At 42.7% G+C, this 20,285-nt stretch overlaps 1 protein-coding gene and 2 long non-coding RNA genes across 5 annotated transcripts in view; 2 read left to right on the top strand and 1 right to left on the bottom strand.

Annotated features, from left to right (window-relative positions):
• The window catches only part of THRB (thyroid hormone receptor beta), a 175,889-nt gene extending 165,228 nt beyond the window's left edge, over positions 1 to 10,661 (top strand). For 2 of the 3 annotated variants that reach the window (XM_081833809.1, XM_081833808.1), the window contains 4 exons: positions 1,794 to 1,999; positions 5,649 to 5,795; positions 9,462 to 9,720; positions 10,386 to 10,661. In XM_081833809.1, the coding sequence (XP_081689935.1) occupies positions 1,794 to 1,999; positions 5,649 to 5,795; positions 9,462 to 9,720; positions 10,386 to 10,627 (854 nt within the window). In that variant the 3' untranslated portion in view covers positions 10,628 to 10,661. The remainder of the gene's footprint in view (positions 1 to 1,793; positions 2,000 to 5,648; positions 5,796 to 9,461; positions 9,721 to 10,385) is intronic. The other variant, XM_081833810.1, reaches the window with a different exon arrangement.
• Positions 10,662 to 12,383: 1,722 nt separating this feature from the next.
• On the top strand, positions 12,384 to 19,423 carry LOC309325826. The gene is made up of 2 exons (XR_014150048.1): positions 12,384 to 14,720; positions 14,814 to 19,423. It is a non-coding gene; the product is annotated as an uncharacterized lncRNA (long non-coding RNA).
• LOC309325757 overlaps positions 13,768 to 20,285 on the bottom strand; it is a 29,680-nt gene continuing 23,162 nt past the window's right edge. Inside the window, exon 3 of the long non-coding RNA XR_014149967.1 lies at positions 13,768 to 15,660. This is a non-coding gene — a long non-coding RNA (uncharacterized lncRNA). The remainder of the gene's footprint in view (positions 15,661 to 20,285) is intronic.

The raw sequence follows: 20,285 nt of genomic DNA, 5'->3' as shown, positions 1-20,285 counted from the left end.
GGGCTTCCCCGTCATTTCTAACTTGGCCCTTTTAATGCTTGAGATTGAACCTGCGACCTCTGCCACTCCCTCCTTATAGCTCTTTGTACCCAAGGGAACGTCGGGCTTGTACTTGTCAAAAAACATCCTGCATGTCACATTGCTTTTGATGCCAATGAGTTTCCTCCTTCCCCCGATCCATTTGTGATATGGCAAGTCTCCTTGGTTTCCAAAGCAGTGGGGCATGGAGACTGGTTTTTGATAAAAACCAAGCCTAAACTTCATTTTTTGGGAGGGTCCTTTCCACCCCATTCCTTTTTAATCCCACCCATGTAACTAGTGATAGCAATTAGTTATGGTTCACGGTTGCACATTTCCCTGAATTATTTATTGCCATCGGTCCGTTGACCATTATCTTCCTGATAAACTAAATTGCCAGTTAGCACTAGCTGTCTGGGGCAGAGCAACAGGAACTCACCCTGTTGTGTGGATTCAAACCGCCAACCTTCTGATTGGCAAGCCCAAGAGGCTCAGTGGTTTAGACCACAGCTCCACCCACATCCCTGGAGATCCTGCCTACCCAGCGGGTGCAAGTAGATAAATAGGTACCACTGTGGTGGGAAGGTAAACGGCGTTTTTGTGTGCTCTGGTTTTCGTCACCACGTCCCATTGCTCCAGAAGTGGTTTAGTCATGCTGGCCACATGACCTGGAAAGCTGTCTGTGGACGAATGGTGGCTCCCTTGGCCTGAAAGCGAGATGAGCACCACAACCCCATAGTCGCCTTTGACTGGACTTAACCGTCCAGGAGTCCTTTACCTTTTACCATACTTGATGTCATTCTGTGCGGCAGCCAAACGAACATGACAGCCCGAGTATCTTCTCCATCTAAATATAGCCTCTGTAAAGTTGGACTACATTACATTAAACAGAAGTGACAGTTGAACTGCTGCTACCAATAGCATGTCAATTACGGATAAACTCTGCTCTCACTCTGCTCTCTTGGATAATATAATGTGCAAAAATGAAACTACAGTGGTACCTCGGGTTACATATGCTTCAGGTTACACACTCCGCTAACCCAGAAATAGTGCTTCAGGTTAAGAACTTTGCTTCAGGATGAGAACAGAAATCGGGCTCCGGCGGCGCAGCAGCAGCAGGAGGCCCCATTAGCTAAAGTGGTGCTTCAGGTTAAGAACAGTTTCAGGTTAAGAACAGACCTCCGTAACAAATTAAGTACTTAACCTGAGGTACCACTGTACCTAGATAAGCCAGGCAAATCGTATGCAGTCTCTGTAACCAGCCACTCCATTGTGAAGGCTCTAGGCGCAAGACTAGAGACTACCGTTGAGAGGATACTATGATGTTTTCCCTTGATGGGAGAATATTTAGTTGCTGGAACCACTGTAGTTTTGCCCAATCTCTTGCAATTAGCACTATGCTCCCTGCTCACACAGGAAACACGTAATTTTAGGGCACAGACTTCTGGGCAAACCAGGCTTCTTTGCATCAACATGGACTTTTAAACATGCTTAACTTCTTGTGCTGAGAACAGGACCGAGAAAAGGGGTCATAGTTTTGTAGTGCTTTGTAAGAGGCATTTTGTTGTCGATTTCAGTTATTTGGAATTGGCTCGATTGCCGGAGGGTGTGCACAGTTGCATGGGTGAAAGTGACAAATAGATTTTGCACAGGTAGATCAAACCTCTTTTCAGCTCCCGAGATAGATAGCTCTAATCCCCCCCAAAACCAGATTATGCAGTTCCAAGAAGTGTTCGCAATCCGTTTTTCTCTAATATGTCCTTTCCTTGTTATAGTGGTGTTGGATGACAGCAAGCGACTAGCGAAAAGAAAACTGATAGAGGAGAATCGAGAGAAGAGACGTCGGGAAGAGTTACAGAAAACCATTGGGATGAAACCTGAGCCAACAGATGAAGAGTGGGAGCTTATCAAAATTGTTACGGAAGCCCATGTCGCCACCAATGCACAAGGAAGCCATTGGAAACAGAAAAGGAAATTTCTGGTAGGTGACACAATGGTGTGAGGAGCTCGCCAGAACCACTCCTCGCTTGACCTGATTTTTTAGCATCATTTATTTTTTGGTTGACAGACGAATCGGGTGGGAAGCTTTGATCTCTAAAGTTCTTTACTTTAGGCCCACCGTCTTTCTGCAACAGGAAGTAAAGAACAAATGAGCGCAATAACATATGAAGACAAAGTTGAGTTTCACATGTTTTCTGCTATACGCAAACAAAAATTCTCAATATAGTGATCCATGAAAACGGCTGGTGTCACTAGAACTATCCTAGCATGTGGCCTGTTGTTTACCATAGCGTCACTGCGAGTTTTGATATTCAACCAATTTAGATCAATGGAAGCCAGAAATAGAAGAGAACAGGAAAAATATCATTTCAACAGGTTTTACATGCCTGTTCCTTAACTAGAGACATTTTCACATTACAAGGGTCCTTTCTGGATGAGAAATGCTTGCTTTTGTATAACGGCAAATCAGTATAAGAACCTGAAGAGCACGTTGCTTTAAAAATAATGAAACTAAGATTTAACTGCAGGCGTCTTCAAGAGAGCTGTTCGGGGAAGTTTTTAGTGTTTGATGATGTTTTGTGTTTTTACTATTTTTTGTTGGGAGCTGCCCGGAATGGCCGAGGCAACCCAGTCAGATGGGCTGCATATAAATAATAAATATCATCATCATCATCATCATCATCCACTATTCTGGAGTTCCCCCACCCCAACGCACACATACCAGGAAGAGGATATAATCTAATAAGTCTGCTCACTCCTTTTGGTGCTGTAGTGTTGCGCAGCATTGGCCTCCTGTTTTGATATATGGCATGGGCATAAGCCCCTGCCCACCTAGCAGGTGCCAGATTATTATTATTATCCACTAGAGGCCCAGGTTTGTCTTCTGGGGTTTTCCCCCCACCCCCCAACACACACATACCAGGAAGAGGATATAATCGAATAAGGCAAAGTTGAATCTACCGTATATACTCGAGTATAAGCCGACCCGCATATAAGCCGAGGCACCTAATTTTAGCACAGAAAACTGGGAAAACGTACTGACTCGAGTGTAAGCCGGTTCACCACACCACTAACCTGGTGGCGGCGGCAGCAGCGGAGGAAGAACAAACAGCCTGAAAGGGCTCCTTTTGGGGTGCTCGTCCCTCCGCCGCCGCCGGCACCCGCCTCGAGTATAAGCCGAGGGGGGCTATTTCAGCATAAAAAATGTGCTGAAAAAGTCGGCTTATACTCAAGAATATACGGTAAGTATGGATGGTCTTTGTTACTGCTTTGGGAGTTTGTTAAAATCGAAAAGTTGGTTATACTGTAAATACCTAACATGAAAAGTAATAACTATTTCCCTGCATTTATGTGATTCTAATGAGGTGCTGGTGTGTTTTGTGCACAGTTTTCCCTGACTTTTGAAGCGAGTGGGAAAGCAGAACTTACCAAACTTGCACTTTTATCAAAACAGTGTGTGAACTGAAACATAGCAATCCTTTGTAATTCAATTTCCCCCAAAATTTTGTAGTTCTCCAGTCCAGCAAACGTGTTAAAAACTGCATTGGGGTAAAATGTGCATATAAAGCATATACTAGTGAAAATAACATACAAAAATGCATTCCATTAGGGTTCTGGGTTGTTGTTTTTTGCAAAGATGTGTATATTTGACAAAATCGCATAGGAAAAAAAGTGTGTTTAATGGGAAAAATTCTCAATAAAATACTGAGGATTTTTGTTTATAAAATGGAAAATAATGTAGAGAACTAAAATAAGAGAAACCAGAATTGTCAGATTCATCCCTCCCATCATCATGTGAAGTGAAAACCAGTTGCTGGGTGCTGGCCATGCTCTCAGCATCACATCATATCCCAGACAGCCCAAGCCCCCCACCATGTCCACACAGGGCATGCCTGCAGAGGAGAAGCCTACCTGTCATGCATGGGCTTTCCGGTGAGAAGGAACCCTGGTCACACAGTTTTTTGGGAAGTCCTCTCCCACCTGCAGACATGCTCCTAGTTCCTGGAGATTGTAGGGTTAGGAGGATGTAATGGCAAAAGCCAAAACACTTCACTGAGCAATGAGCATGCTGAGTCCCTGTGGGAGCAGGGAACAGAAAACTGGGGTGGTGATATTAGAATGGAGTGGCAGGGAACGTGAACACACTGCAGCATTCTGTTGCAGATCCTAGTAAAGGTAAAGGGACCCCTGACCATTAGGTCCAGTCGTGACCGACTCTGGGGTTGCGGCGCTCATCTCGCTTTATTGGCCGAGGGAGCCGGTGTACAGCTTCCGGGTCATGTGGCCAGCATGAGTAAGCCGCTTCTGGCGAATCAGAGCAGCTCACGGAAATGCCGTTTACCTTCCTGCCAGAGCAGTACCTATTTATCTACTTGCACTTTGACATGCTTTCGAACTGCTAGGTTGGCAGGAGCAGGGACCGGGCAACAGGAGCTCACCCCGTCGCGGGGATTCAAACCACCGACTTTCTGATCGGCAAGTCCTAGGCTCTGTGGTTTAACCCACAGCGCCTGTTTGTCATTTTTACTTAGTTACAGCTTTAGAATAGCAGTACCGTTTTGTTTCCTAATACAGTCGTACCTCGGCTCCCGAACGCCTTGCGAGTCGAACGTTTTGGCTCCCGAATGCCGCAAACTTGGACATGAGTGTTCCAGTTTGTGAAGGTTCTTTGGAACACGAACGTCTGACGTGACTTCCGCAGCTTCAGATTGGCTGCAAGAGCTTCCTGCATCCAATCGGAAGCCGTGCCTTGGTTTCTGAACGTTTTGGAAGTCGAATGGACTTCCGGAACAAATTCCGTTCAACTTCCGAGGTACCACTGTAATGGAAAATATTTGTGGTTGAAATTTCCATGTGGGAGACAGGAGTGCCTGGCGTGCTGTGGTCCATGGGGTCATGGAGAGTCGGACACGACTAAATGACTAAACAACAACATGTATTGGGCAAAGCATACAAACATCAACTCAGTGATAGGAAACAGTACACATATTTAACATTAGCCTCTTTGAGCTGAATTCCTGAACTTAGCTTCACCCCTCAAACCAAGTGATCAACTGTTGAGAGAATATAACCTGTGTTGGTTCCTATCCTGTCTGTTTTTCTTACCTGTCAGGTTAGCGCAGCTATAGGAATAGCCTTTGGCTATTATGAACTTTGGTGAAGCCTCACTGTCCCTCTAGCAAACGACAACAAATTATAGGAAAGGTCAGAAATTCCCCTCCCCTGACAAATTTAATGCCGAAGGACTTCTCTTCCTTTTGGATTTCAGGGGAGGATAAGTTTTCCTAGGTGGGACTTGCTTTAGGGTTTCGGGGTGAACAGCTAAATGGCTTCCACAAGATAACATAAATAGACAAGAATAGGTAGCTACATTTGCAAAGCACTGAGCTGCCTACACATATGCGTAGTGGCATGTCAGAAACTTATGCGTACAAGAGTTTGTCTTAGACAGCGGCTTCTTTTGAATACAAAAGTTAATTTTGCTAAGTAATAGCTATGGGGCTTTCTTACAAACAAAACAGAAGAAGTGATGGGTTTGAACTGCCAGCGCTCCACAAAAGTTTAAGAAGATTCCATGTCCACTGCAAATAAATTGTCTCCTTACAATGTTTTTTCTTTTCTGTTGTTAGCCAGAGGATATTGGACAAGCACCAATAGTAAATGCCCCAGAAGGCGGGAAAGTAGATTTAGAAGCCTTCAGCCAGTTTACAAAAATTATCACACCAGCAATCACAAGAGTGGTGGATTTTGCCAAAAAGTTGCCTATGTTCTGTGAGGTACGGATTTCTTTCCAGTTTAACCTCTCTCTTTTTTCTTTCCTTCTCCTTCATTTATTTATTTATTTTGCATGTAAATGTGAACTTTGTTTACCCCCCCTAGAAACAGTTTGAGATGGAATTTTATTTTATTTTGAGATAGAGTTGCAACACAGACAACAAAGTATACACACAACACTACAACAAGAACTAGGAATTAATAAACTTACATATAGCTATCTCATTAAATCATGCCTGTGAGATATCCAGTTCACTAACTATATCACATCTAAGTTATATACTGTATATCATAGCGAGAAACAAAAATATAGGTACCTGTCAGTTGATTCAGATTTGATCAAAAGATCTGATGGGCTTCCACCTAGGAAGTAAAGAGAAACCATGGTTTTGAGATAGATGATAGATAGATAGATGACAGACAGATAGATAGATAGATAGATAGATAGATAGATAGATAGATAGATATAGACGATAGATAGATGATAGATAGATGATAGATGATAGATAGATAGATATATCCCTTGCTTGCTGCACATTCTGAGTAAGATTGTATGTAACCATCATCTCCCAAATTTAATTAATTAATAAAGTCCCTGCCTTTAGTCTCCAAGGAGCCCAGGGCACGAATTTTATTATTGCACTGCTTTTTATATAGTTTATTTGGAGACTTCCCGCTATGTGCTATACACAACTTTGCCCCTGAATACGATTACTTAAGAAGCCTTTATGCAGAAATACAGAGTCTATAGATTCAAAGTGATCACATAGCATAGCTGGGGTAGCTACCTGTGGCCTAATGTGGCAAAATTCCTGGATGTCATCTGGAATGTATTCCTGAACTCTTACACAGTTTAAGGCACTAACACTGCTCCCATCAAAGGTGAAATCATAAACCAATCTGACCAGAGTACTAATTATAGTTGGACATATCCGTTGAAGTACTGCAGGGGTCATGTACAACATACTGAGAACTTTGTATTGTGTGTCCTTTATAGTCTCCTTAGTAGCGCTGATTAATAAAAAGAAAAAGATCTCCAGGTTGTCTCCAGGAAAATCTCCATTATCTTCCATAGACTCCCCTAGGTCACTTTTCCATGCATATAAATATGATGGATTGTCTTCCAATAATGGCATTTAAGGAAATTACAGATAGATGAAAACAGATCTTTAACCAGAGGGATAACAACACAACATGGGTTAATCCAAAGTTCTACGATTGGAAGTGCAGCAAGGAGGAGGAAGAGTGCATTTAACCTTTTCCTCAAAAACACAGTTGTTCCACTGAAAAATCCTCACCCTCATCTCTCAGCATTTGGGACTGTTGGGACTGGAGAAAGGGAGACTTGCCCAGGGAATGGGCTAGTCCATTTTTCAGCTTCCAGTTTAAAGCAGAACAAAATTATTGGGTGATGCTAAATCACCCGTGTGTGAAAACACCCTCTGTCTCTCTCACTCTCTCTTGTGTGTCCCTTTATCTGTTCCAGAACATTTTTTCAGTTGTTCCTTTCATACACAGATCTCAGATCATCCTTAGCTGTAGTGAAAGAGAGGGAGGCTTTCCTATTCCAAGTGAGTCTGGCCATTCTGGGCCACTTTCATGTAGTTTCCCCGAACAAAAGATTTGGCTGGCACGGCTTTCCCGCTGCCCTTAAGCCATTCGCTCTGCCCCAATTCACCCTCTTTTGTCCAAACTTCAGAATACTTCACAGCTGATAGCAAAACTCTGCAACACCATGCAAGTGCCAAATGAGTCTCAAAGGGAATGTGCTTGTTTCAAACTTATTAAACTAACCATGTTTATTTTGGATAATTAGAATATATTTTAGCCCTCATTTTTCTCTCTCTGCTTTTCTTGCCCCCTGCCCTTCTTTTTGGTTATGAAACATCACTTCCCATTTGCCCCGGCCTGTGTAAACTATTGAAGCTGATGTAGGGAAACCTGACTGAGTGCTTCTTCTTTGGCGATCACTCATAGCCAAGTAAGATAGTCTTCTATAAACACGGTTTTAACAATGAGTCCGTAAGTGACTGTGGAGGCCAATTCTGGATCCACACATCCTTCCACAGTGGGGACATTGGTTTCCGGGCGGGAGTTGATCACGGTGTGGATTTGCCAAGCATGCCTTCCTCTTAGCAGTAGCATCAGTCACTCCCCCTATGAGTCAAATACTCTGCACTTAAAGCTGGCAGCTGAGGCGGGGAAAAGATGACATTACAATCAAGTGTCAATTTTCCTTTGCCGGCAGACTACATTTTTCAAAAACCATTCGGCCCCTGGAACATTGCTTTCACTTCTGCTAAGCCATGATCCCTTCGCCCACTCAGAAGGGTTTTTTTTTTGTCGAGATTAAATGTAATCACAGTGTCAGTACTATAAATAACGACTCCCAACCCCACAGACACACACACACACCCACACACACCCACACACCTCTCTCAACTTGACTTAAAAATAAAATAACTTAATAACTGAAGCCAAAATGGAACAGATTTTTGTTTCCATAACTACTTTATGTTATGGACTACGGGTGATTTGATAGTGCTACAGAACTAATAACAAGAAGGCCTCCTACCCTGAAGGGTTCAAATTTTCATTGGCCAATGGGCTGAAGGTTTTGTGGGGGACAAAGATGGTTATAGCGGTTGTATAACACAAGTATGTACCATAGCTGGGTCATTCACATTATTATTAATTACTATTATAATTGTTAGCTTTTTACACCAAAGTGTCTCAAAGCAACCTACATCATCATAATAAAAGTAGCAAGCAACATTAAAACCAATTATAACAGCAGCAGTAAAACAAGATTTAAAGTGCAAATCCAGAAATATATATAAAAGATGCATATCCTACCCACCTCACATCAAAGGATGAGCCCAATAAGGAGGCAGGCAACATAACTAGTTACCCTCTCAATTAAGGACTGAAGGCCTTCCTAAATGCAAATGTTTTTGCCTGGCATCTAAAACCAGACAAAGATGGCACCAGTTGTGCTTCCCGGGGGAGAACGTTCCAGAAGTGAGGAACCACCACTGAGAAGGCCATTTCTCATGTCCCTCAGGTGAGGCACACAGAGAAGGACCTCCGATGATCATCGCAGGTTCTAGGCTGGTTTATGTGGGGAGAGGCAGTTGTTGAGGTCCTGAGCCACCTAAGACTTTATGGGTCAAAACCAACATTTTGAATTGGGCTTGAGAGACTAAAACAGTAGCTAGTGCAGTTGTGCCAGATTTGGTGTAATATGAATTCTGCTGATTTCTGAATGAGCTGCCATTTTCAAAAGCAGCCCCAAGTATGACACATTGCAATAATATTACTGTAATAGATAGTGATTTATTAATTATACAATCATCATCATAATCAAAATAGTAATAATAAATTAAACTGCTTTGAATGTATATCTATCCCATCTTGACTCTCCAGTAATTCCCCAAGTCTCAGTGAAGGGTGGAAAATGACAATTACTTCTTTGAAGCTGGCATGTGGATGACATTATTAAGAATACTCTCTCGGCAGGTTTTAGTGATCACTTCAAAGGAAGTGATAAAGGGAAGGAGTGCAAGGAAACTGCATACAGGGGTGGTGCCAATATTTATTTTATTTTTTAGTGTTTAGCCTTTCACTTAAGTGCAGGGAAACTGATTCTCACTTGCCATTCTCCGCAGCTGCCATGTGAAGACCAGATCATCCTTCTGAAAGGTTGTTGCATGGAGATTATGTCCCTCAGAGCAGCAGTTCGCTATGACCCCGAGAGCGAGACTTTGACCCTGAATGGAGAGATGGCGGTGACCAGGGGCCAGCTGAAAAATGGGGGTCTTGGAGTTGTATCAGATGCCATTTTTGACCTGGGCATGTCATTGTCATCATTCAACCTAGATGACACGGAAGTCGCTCTCCTACAGGCGGTACTGCTGATGTCTTCAGGTGAGTATGAAAATAGTTTAGTAATTTACACTCTGGCCACTACACCACACTGGCTCCCTAGAGTACTTCTCTAGGGAAATAAATATGGGGAGAGCAAAATTAAGCCTAGTGTGCACATATACAGCGGTACCTCGGTTTTCGAATGTCTCAGAAGTCGAACATTTCGGTTTTCGGACGCCATAAACCCAGAAGTAAATACCGTACTTCCGTTTTCGAACGTGTCTCGGAAGTCAAACATGCCACGCAGCTTCTGCTGAGTGCAAGCTCTGGAGGCCTAGCTGTCAGCTGTTTTAGAACGTTTCAGAACTCGAACGGTCTTCCAGAACGGATTACGTTCGAAAACCAAAGTACCACTGTATTGTTTTACCAAAACATATAAGGTAAAATTCTCAATTGGCAATTGCTCCCATGTTCTAGGGATAGATCTAGGGATCCCATGTTCATAGGGATGTTTTGCCCAAGAGACAACCCACTACCTTACTCTGGTTCTCTGAAGCTTCAGGGAAGCTGTGTCAGCATCAACTTGCATTGGGAAATACTGTGGGATCCTGCCACTGAGCAATATCAATTTATTAAAATCTGACTGAGCTCTGCAGAAGGTACTGTTTAAGTAGTCCTGGGTGGATGTAAGGAAATAACTTATGCCTTTCGTCTAAATTATGCAGATCGTCCGGGTCTTGTCAGCGTCGAGAGAATAGAAAAGTGCCAAGAGGGCTTCCTCCTGGCATTTGAACACTACATTAATTACAGAAAGCATCACATTGCACACTTTTGGCCAAAACTGCTGATGAAAGTGACGGACCTACGAATGATTGGCGCCTGTCATGCTAGCCGCTTCCTGCACATGAAGGTGGAATGCCCAACAGAACTCTTTCCCCCTTTGTTCCTGGAAGTTTTTGAGGATTAAAAAGACTGGAGAGGTTCTTGAAAATCCTATAGCACTACTGGGTGTCTGTCATTTCATTCCATTGCCTAGTATTTTCTCTCTCTCTTTTTTGTGTCCATTTCCATTTTGTTCCACCTTGTTTTTTGTTTGGAGGATTATTTTTGATAGGCACGATTGATGATCTCCCTTCAATGCGGGTACTTGTGACAATTGCATTTGTGTGTGTGTGTGTGTGTGTGTGTGTGTGTGTGTGTGTCCTTTTGATGTGAATCCTTTGAAAGTTTGACATTGGGAATACAAATGAATCCGTTTCATTCACCAGCATTCAGGTGCTCATAAGCTCACACTCATCACTACTTGGAGAGAGGTGGGGAAATAAGCTGAACTAGTACGGAAACAAATAGATGCTCAGATCTTTATATTTTTTAATTCTGCCATATTTTGTACAGTATTATCTCACTTTCAGGACACGAGGTATTTGCTACAATCTAGCAAGTGTTAGGCTCGCCTAAGTACCAGCTGAAATCGATAGGACTTAACCATGCCTAACTTTCACCTGATTGCAACCATGGTTTTTAGTAGTTCTTAAGAGAGTGCATCTTAATTTAGCCAAAGACTTCCATAATTGCCATCATTGCTTTGAGATCAGAATGGGTATCTTACAAGTAAATAAATAAAACCTTTTGTATTTTTAAATCCTTAAAAAAAAAACACCCTAATAGGTCAGTGCTCCAAAAAGTGCGGAAAGTCGTTTGTTTGTTTCTATTTTCCATATTTTATTGGGATGTGTGAACGAAAGTCACACCTACTAGAATAAGAACTGACATGTGGAACCTACATTGCCCCAAGTCTTCTAAAACAAATTTGACTTCATGTTGCTAAATAGGGGAAATTGCTATATAGTCGTACCTTGGTTTTCAAACAGCTTAGTTCTCAAATGTTTTGGCTCCTGAACACCGCAAACCCGGAAGTGAGTGTTCCGGTTTGCAAACGTTCTTTGGAACCTGAACGTCCGACAGGGTTTCTGCGGCTTCCGATTGAGTTCAGGAAGCTCCTGCAGCCAATTTATACCCCAGATGGGCGGGGTATAAATAATAAATTATTATTATTATATTATAATCGGAAGCTGTGCCTTGGTTTTCAAACGTTTTCGGAAGTCGAATGAAATTCCGGAACAGATTCTGTTCGACAACCAAGGTACGACTGTATTAATCATCCAGGCTTTTGGGGAGGAGTAGGAGAAACCTGATAGTTTTGGGCTCGATCCATTCATTTCTTATGAATGCAGGAACTCTGATAGGCACACCAAAAATATCCCCCTGTAAATTGAGGATGGGTAACTTGTGGTGGTCCTCCAGAAGACCCTTGGCCATGGTGGCTGGAGCTGATAGGAGTTGGCACCCAGCAGCAAATGGAGGGCACAGCTTCCCCATCCCTGCTGCAAGGGCTACCTCATTAATTTCTATAGATGCAGAAAACCCATAGGCACACACGATTTGAATAAGGCATTTCTGAGTGTGTGTGGGCACTTTCTGCATGTCTGATGACTTCTGTGACTCTGGATTGGGAGAATTTAAAGGAAGAGTCAGAATTTCTCTGAAAACTCAAGCATATAAATCAGGGGCAGCCCACATGGTGGCATCCAGTTGTTGTGGATCACAACTCTCATCAGCCCCAGCAAACATGGCCACTGGTGACATGGTCCGTGACATCTAGAAGGGGCCATGTTGGCCACTCCCGGAAACATAGGCAAGAGAAATTGACATAGCCCTAAGACTCTACAACTTCATTCCAGCAATTTAATGACCATTCCCACAACCACAGTAGGGACTTGCTATCCATTCCTAGTGGCCTTCTTGACATTGTGGGCGGAATCTTGAGGTGAAAATGGGTTGTCTGGATGCTTTTCCGAGACCCAGATTCAAAAATCATTTGCAGAGCTGGGCTAAATTCACAGGTCACATCCACACCATGTATTTAATCCACATGGCTTCCTCTGAAGAATCCTGGGAACTGTAGTTTGTTAAGCGTGCTAGGAATTGCAGCTCTGTGAGAGGTAAATTACACTTCCAGGATACTTTGGGGAAAGCCATGTGCTTTTAATGTGTGGTATAGATGCGACCATAGAATATTTGAAATGACTACTGTCTCTCCTTTTATAGAAATCTGTATAAAACTGACCATAAAGGGAAAACAGCTTTAAAAGTTACGCCAACCAAGCCCTTTACACTTCATCCTTTTCCCTAGTTAAGATAATGGGTTGCATTTTAGACTTGGTTTTCCTTTTTTCTCCCCCTTCCCTGAAAACAATTCTTTCCCTCTGATATATTAGTAACAAACTGTAGGACAAGCTCTCCTGCTGCTGTATTCTGTTAATCAAGAATCAGTGCATGTGGGGCTGTTCTGATGGTGATATTTAAACAGGCTAGATATGCAGTTCATGGAACACCTAACTTATTTGCTGTGAACTGCTCTCATTTTTTATATGATGCATCAGGTAGGCCCTTCCCTCCCCCCCCCTTTTCTTTTCATTTCCCAGTTCAGCTTATTCTCAAAGTACGCTTTTTGAATCCTTCCATACTACCCTGTACATTCACATATCAGTAAGTAACAAAGGCGATAGACCCTTTCACTGCCTCTCTACAATCACTCTCATAGCGACTGTAACCTGGGGCAAGGTCCCCAGGAAACGTGAATCTAGTCCGTGCCGCAGCCAGCAGGGGCTTAGTGCCTGCACTTCTGAAACAACAAGTCCCGTGCCACATAGCAAACAGCTTTGGCAATCAACATTAGTTCCAGAAGCGGCATGTTGCAAGAAGGAGACAATTCCACAAACCCTTGGGAGCCATTTCGGCCCAGAACAATCGCTAGAAGTCTAGACCCAGAGCACCATTGTATATTCTGGAAAAATTCTGTACTCAGGAAGACTTTCACTGTGGACAAAACGAGAACGGTAGAGTTCTTATCAGCCATGCTTCATTCCATTAGCAAAGGAAGTCTTTTGAGTGCTCATGCACCAAACTGTGTCATCACATGGTGGACATTAATCAAGTCCATGGCCCCGCAATCCAATACAGAGTTAGGTGTGCTTAAACTCACTGATTTCAATGACTTAGGTTAGGTTGTGATCCATGTTAGCAAATGCCTAAACATGCCGTATATATTTTTCACAGTCTAGATGAATTTGGGGGTGGGGGTGGAGAATGAGAGGCTCCTAAACAGTCACAGAAGAAACAAAGGCATCACGTTGACTCCCTTTGTTTTTTAACTGCTGCAAAACAGAAGTCATTACAAAAGTTATTACTGCAAGAGTAATAACCCACATCCATAGTGAAAAGTGTTAACATAGATCAATTCATGAATGAGGCATCCAAGAGGTTGCATAATATTCTCTCGGGTGCCAGATACGTCTACAGAACCTAATATCACCTGTCTCCAGAGAGACGTTTGTTGCCATAAAAGAGACAATTGCGAGCTTTTGTGATGCCTTTTGTTTCATAAGCTTCTGATAGCATAAGAATATGCAAAGTTTCAAAGTAAGCTTCACCTGGTCTCTTTCACCAGCTTAAGCCGTTTGAAAATGCTTATCCAAAAATTCAATTGGATCAACTCAGGGAATTTTTTTTCTCCAAAAGATGAACAAATTCAAAATAGATCAACCATCTGCCCAGATAAATGTGTCTTGTCAAATACCTGCTTTACAAATATTACAGGCAAATACATCGCAAGTTGGAACTGGCCCTCGTCAGCTTACTTAATAAGGAGATTAGTGGAGTTTGAAAGTACTGCAGTTCAATCTACACAAACATCCATCTTGCTTGCAAGGCCTATGGAAATAGATGTGGGTGAGCAGTACTTAAGGTGTCCTCTAGACCATGGGCTGCTGATACCTTCCTCATGGTTATTGCCTCCCATGGTCTGTAAACCTTTCCTGGCATATTTTATACAAAACATAACCTCAGGCTGCAATCCTGTGCCCGGTTACCTGGAGTAAGCCCCACTGAATGCAATAGGACTTACTTTTGAGTAGACATGTATAGCATTGCACTGTTAGTAAAGCAGAAAACCACCCATGATTAGTACATCAGGCATGGCCAAACTTGGCCCTCCAGATGTTTTGGGATCCCTAGGTAACAGGACCGGTGGTCAGGGATGATGGGAATTGTAGTCCTAAAACATCTGGAGGGCCAAGTTTGGCCATGCACAGTATAGATGGAGGACTTGTACCTTCCCTAACCCTACAGAATCAAGCATTTATGCTGAATTTCCATCATGATGCCCCAACTCCTCCTTGGCCTTGCCGAATTCTTTTAGCAGATGCTAAACTGGGCAGTTGATGATATCAGAAATGCAGGCACTTCACACCCCTGTCTTGGAAGTTTCCCTGTTTCTTCCCATTTCTCAGCACATATCATCAAGCGCATGTGGGGAAAGTGTGGCATAATCATCTGAATTCAGCACTGCTTAATATAAATTTCAAAGACTCGGGTCCCCAATTCAGAGAACCCTGCATGCGGAGGAAACATGTAAATTTTAAAACTGGATTACTAGGGAACAAAAGAGTAACGTGAAATGAAATACGGCAAGCATTTTGGATCTGGGTGCATCCTTAAAGCCATTTAGTCAAGAGCTGTTTTTCTTGAAAGGCTTCAGCGCCCCAGACACACAAAGACAACTGTCTCCCTTCTCATCTTTTAAAAGTAGCCCCAGGGTAATAAGATGAGAACCATTTGGCATTTTCTTGATCAAAATCCCACTTCCTGGTTCTTGCTTGAGCCATTAGCCATGGAGGCTGCTCCATTACCAAATGGGACGTCTGCCCCATCAATCTCAGTTCCTCCAAGAAGACCTGCATGTCTTCTATCTTACAACCGGTCCAGGGGCTGGTCTCGGCTACTTGCTTCCTCCACCTTAGGCTCCTACAAGTCCGCCTCTGCCTTGCAGGGAGAGTCAGCAGGGAGGAGGATGGGGACAAAACCAGAATTAGTTGGCTGCACCTGTCATTGGCTCTTGCTCTGCCTACTGCTGCCTTCCTGACTTTCACCCTCTTGGCCCTAGTGGGCAATAAGGGAAAATATATTAGTAGCCAAACCTCGGTTCCCGAACACCTCCATTATCAGACGTTTTGGTTCCCGAACGCCAAAAACTCAGAAGTAAGTGTTGTGGTTTTTGAACGTTTTTTCGGAAGCTGAACATCCGTCGCAGCTCCCACTTGAGTGCAAGAAGCTCTTGCAGCCAATCGGAAGCCACGCCTGGGTGGTTGAAGATTTCGGAAGCCAAACGGGATTCTGGAATGGAATACGTTTGACAACCGAGGTTTTACTGTACAGTATGCGCATTTTCCATAACGGTGCAAGCAGCGGCTTGTGGGTAGCCAGTTTAGGTCAGGGTGCAGGGTAAAACGTGACCCTGCTCACATTTTCTGCCTTCCAGCCTCTCCCAGACCACTAATAAATTAATTCTGAAATCATATGCATGTTTACTCGCCAGCAAGTCCCATTCAGTTTGATGGCCCCTGCTCTCATGTCAAGTAGGTATAGGCTTACAGCCTGAAAGATCAATTTATGGGGCTCACCAGTGCTTTTTTCCTGGGGGTACGCATACCCCTAAACATTTTGTGAACCTTTGTCCATTTACTGTATTTATTTTTCCCAATTTGAACTATAAAATGGTGATTTTCTTGAGTCAAAATGAGAGTACCGCTGAGCATTTTTTTAGGGGGAAAAGCACTGGGGCTCACCTACTCTGGCCCAAAGTCCCAATATGACTTTTAATACTTTCTCCAAACAAAATAGTCATCACACTCTGGAGGGATGTACCCAAAGGTTCCTTTGCAGTGGAGGAAAAGCATCTTCTGCCAGAGAGAAGAAGGCTTCCAGCCCAGCCAACTGGCCCCATTGCACATCCAGCTCCACAACTTTCCCATTGTTTTCTAAGGGCAGAGGAACACCCTTTCCGCCATTTGCAACAAGGAATCCCTCTGTTCATAAGGAGCATTTCCCATCATGGATGAGAACGGGAGACACAAAGCTGCAGGTGGCACTTTAGGACAACTGTCCAACATCATAAGTCACTAGTTCCTTGTTACTCAGTATTCTAAAGCACCTTTTAGACAAAAACGTTAAGTGGTACTTGGTTAGCAATGCACACTATGCTTCAGAGACACTTAAGGCTGCAACTCTAAGCATGTCTACTCAGAAGTAAGTCCTACGTAATTCAATGGGACTCACTAGGTAAGGGCAGCCCAATTCACTTAAGTTACCATCAAGTCATCAATCACAACTCGATAGCCATTTTGTACTTCAGAGACGGTCTAGCAAAAGTAAGGGTGTTAAATCCTTATTTCAGTCACTCCGGTTTTTTACATTTGTAGCTCCACAGGCTTTTCAGCGATTTCACTGTTCATTTACACCAGGGAGAGAGAGCAGAATTGGGACCTATGTTTGAGTCCTTAGTTTGTTTAAATATGTGTGGGGTATTTTTTAAAAAAATGAACATAGTCCTCAGTCCTGCCAAGGTTGGTAAACTATAAGGTTTTGTCAAATCATGGCCAGCGTCTTGGGTAGATTTCAGAACCGACTACTCATAGTGGCAAATCCTACACCCAGTATTTTTTTCTGTGTGGATTGAGCCTTTTGGCAGAACACAACAAAGATGATTTTTTACACTGCACAGCGTTTATTTCTGCTTGTTGACAGTGCCACATGGCTCTCAATTTTGCTTTCTGCTCTAGGTATAGTAGCAAGTGGAGTGTTCTCTATATGAAAAAAAAATCCTTATTTAAAAAAAAGTGTCATCTTTACTATTTCTTGCTCTAAACAAACAGATGTTTAAGCTGCACTGGGTTTGTGTTGCAACTGAGTTCTGTAATTTCTTGACAATGTATTTATATGGTGAGATAGCAGTTTCTTAAAAGTAACAACACTGTGCCAAAATACAGATGTCGGAATTTAGACATTGGACATTTGTGATTTTATCTTTGTGCTAAATAATCACTCCATCGCAGAGCGGAGCACAGAAAAGGAGAAGCAAAATCAAAACGGGATTGGAAGGAAGATTACTCTTCCGGAATCTGCCTGGACAAAGCTACTGACTGCAAGAGGAGCGTGTCATTGCTAGTGATGTTATGTTTATGCTATGGAACTCTTAACTTGTAGGTGTCATACGGACTTCTTCTCGCTGCATAAATCATAAGCAAAACCAACCAGTCTTATGGTTTTCAGAAATAGCTTGCAAGGCTAACCCTTTCCCCCACTGTCAGCAATGAGAATCAAAACCAGGGAAGACGCATCCATTTTTTGCTTTGTTTGAAAAAGTCAGTTTGGTCTAGGTCAGGGCTGGGGAATCTCTGGCTTTCCTGATGTTCACGGACTCCAGCTCCCAGTAGCCTCAGATGGCACAGCCGGTGGTCAAGAACAATGGGAGCTGGAGTCCATCCACAAGCGAAAGGCTGAAGTTTCTCGGTCCCTCATCTAGGTGATAAGAATTTTAGACTGTTTGGTTCACCAACATTTTCCCGCTCTCCTAAGGACCTACTGGGTGACCTTGGGCAAGTCACTTGTCTCTCAGCCTTATATTCCAGAATTGCCCCTTGCCTCGCACGGTCGTTGAGAGGTTTGGGAGACAAATATTGCAAAGACACTGTGCCCTGAGATGTGCTACGTTAACAAGCAAGTTTTCTTCGCCTGCCTTTTTGCAACTCTGGAGACAGCAAAGACCTATGCGAGAAGTTTTGGTTTGTCCTGTTATTATTGTAACTTTATTCAAATAACTAGATTTATCAGATACTCCCTTTTGATACTACTACGATATGACCCTTATATAAATTTTTATAGAGACACGATATCCTAGAGCGGTAGAGGTTTATTTTCCACGTAAAATATTTAAAACAAAGCGAGCACATTTATTTTAAAAACAAAAATAATGTTGCTTTTTAAAAAAATAAAGTTTAAAAAATCACAATGACAAAAAAGGTATGGCCTTTTCTCACAAAGTTTTTACTGTGTTGTATAAATGTTAGCAAATGCAAAGAGAGTCTGCATTGCTTGTGTGTATTGATCCACATTCAACGATGTCGCCTTCAAAAGCAATATTGTGCAAGTAATAAGCTGTTTGTGACTGTCTATTTGCACAGTTTACCTAACTTTTAAAAGCGAACCCTTATTTATGCACAAGACAATCAAATGTAAATCTACATCGCGGTGTGGATTGAATTGATGTAAATTACTGAGCACAATGTTAAACATTAAAAAGACACTTTATTTAATTACACTAGTGTTGGATAAGATCATATCAGGGCATGAATGAGTAATTTCCCCTCTTGTTTCTTTATGTTCTTAATTTTAAAATTCCTCAAAATGGCTTCATTCCCCCCCCCAATATAATACTATGTTCTTTACAAAATAAAAATAGGAAAGATTCTGGTGGGTTTTAGAGTTGCCCTTTCTGTGTTTTGGAGTCATGCCCTGAGGCTGTTTGAAGTTACATGAATTTATTTGAAAGACAGAGGATTCTGGAATAGGATCTTTTTTTTATTATTAAAAAAAAATGTTTTGTTCTGTTCTGTTCTGTTCTGTTCTGTTTTCCAAACAGTGTTAAGTGATATGCTAGATGGGTAATATTTTTTCAGCCTAAGCTATATTAAAATATGTGATCACAAATGTTTTAAACTATCTGAAGAGAAAATTTGTATATTTGGGGGAAGAATATAATTTTTACATAGCTTTTGTATGCAGATATTAATATGTAATTATGACTATAGTGGGCATAGATTACTGTGTAAGCTTGAATTCTAAAAAGAAAAAATCTTATAACTGATCAGTGGTTGGCGTCTCCGTTTCTTCTTTAAGGAATTTAAAATCAGCTTGTTAGAGTGCTTGAGGACTTTTAAGCATCTCCTACCAGCACGGATGTGATGCTGCCTGGATTGAAACCCAAATGGTGCAACGCTCCCTGCTGCATCATTCTTTTAAATGTCTCGCTGCACCATTCAGGTGGGGCCGGGGACCAAACCACTGAGCCTCTTGGGCTTGCCGATCGGAAGGTCGGCGGTTCGAATCACCGCGACGGAGTGAGCTCCTGTTGCTCTGTCCCAGCTCCTGACAACCTAGCAGTTCAAAAGCACACCAGTGCAAGTAGATAAATAGGTACAGTTACATCGGGAAGGTAAACAGCATTTCCGTGTGCTGCTCCCGTCATGGTGTTCTGTGGCGGCTTAGTCATGCTGGCCACATGACCCGGAAAGTTGTCTGTGGACAAACGCCAGCTCCCGCTATGCTGAGCTGCACAAATAGTGGAGCTGTACTCTTGCACTTGCAGCCTTCACATGCAGCCTTTAGTTAGTGGACAGTCTGTGTACACACCAGCTGAGCTGTACACATCAACAAGTGTACCTTCTTTCACACAGGCACATGCACCTGTGCTCAGGGTAATTGGTGAGCAAGCTAAAGAAGGTTGCTTCAGCCTGTGCCAGTTTCTCACACCTTGGAAAAAGGCTTGTCCCAAGGTTGGGAACTCTCTTGAACCTTGAGACACAATATATTTTTTAAAAAATGCATGTGTGTGTGAATCCCACACTGTTATTATTACAAGGGCTGGGCAAAGGAGGTCTTCTCTCACTTCCTCAGGCCACCAAAGTGAGAGGGCATTTTTGGAAACATTCTCAGGGAGACTCACAAAA

This window comes from Podarcis erhardii (assembly GCF_964252035.2).
Source record: "Podarcis erhardii genome assembly, chromosome: 12".
NCBI classification, from domain to species: Eukaryota; Metazoa; Chordata; class Lepidosauria; order Squamata; family Lacertidae; genus Podarcis; species Podarcis erhardii.
The sequence above is the reverse complement of the archived record's forward strand: the minus strand, read 5'-3'. Positions and strand labels throughout refer to the sequence as shown.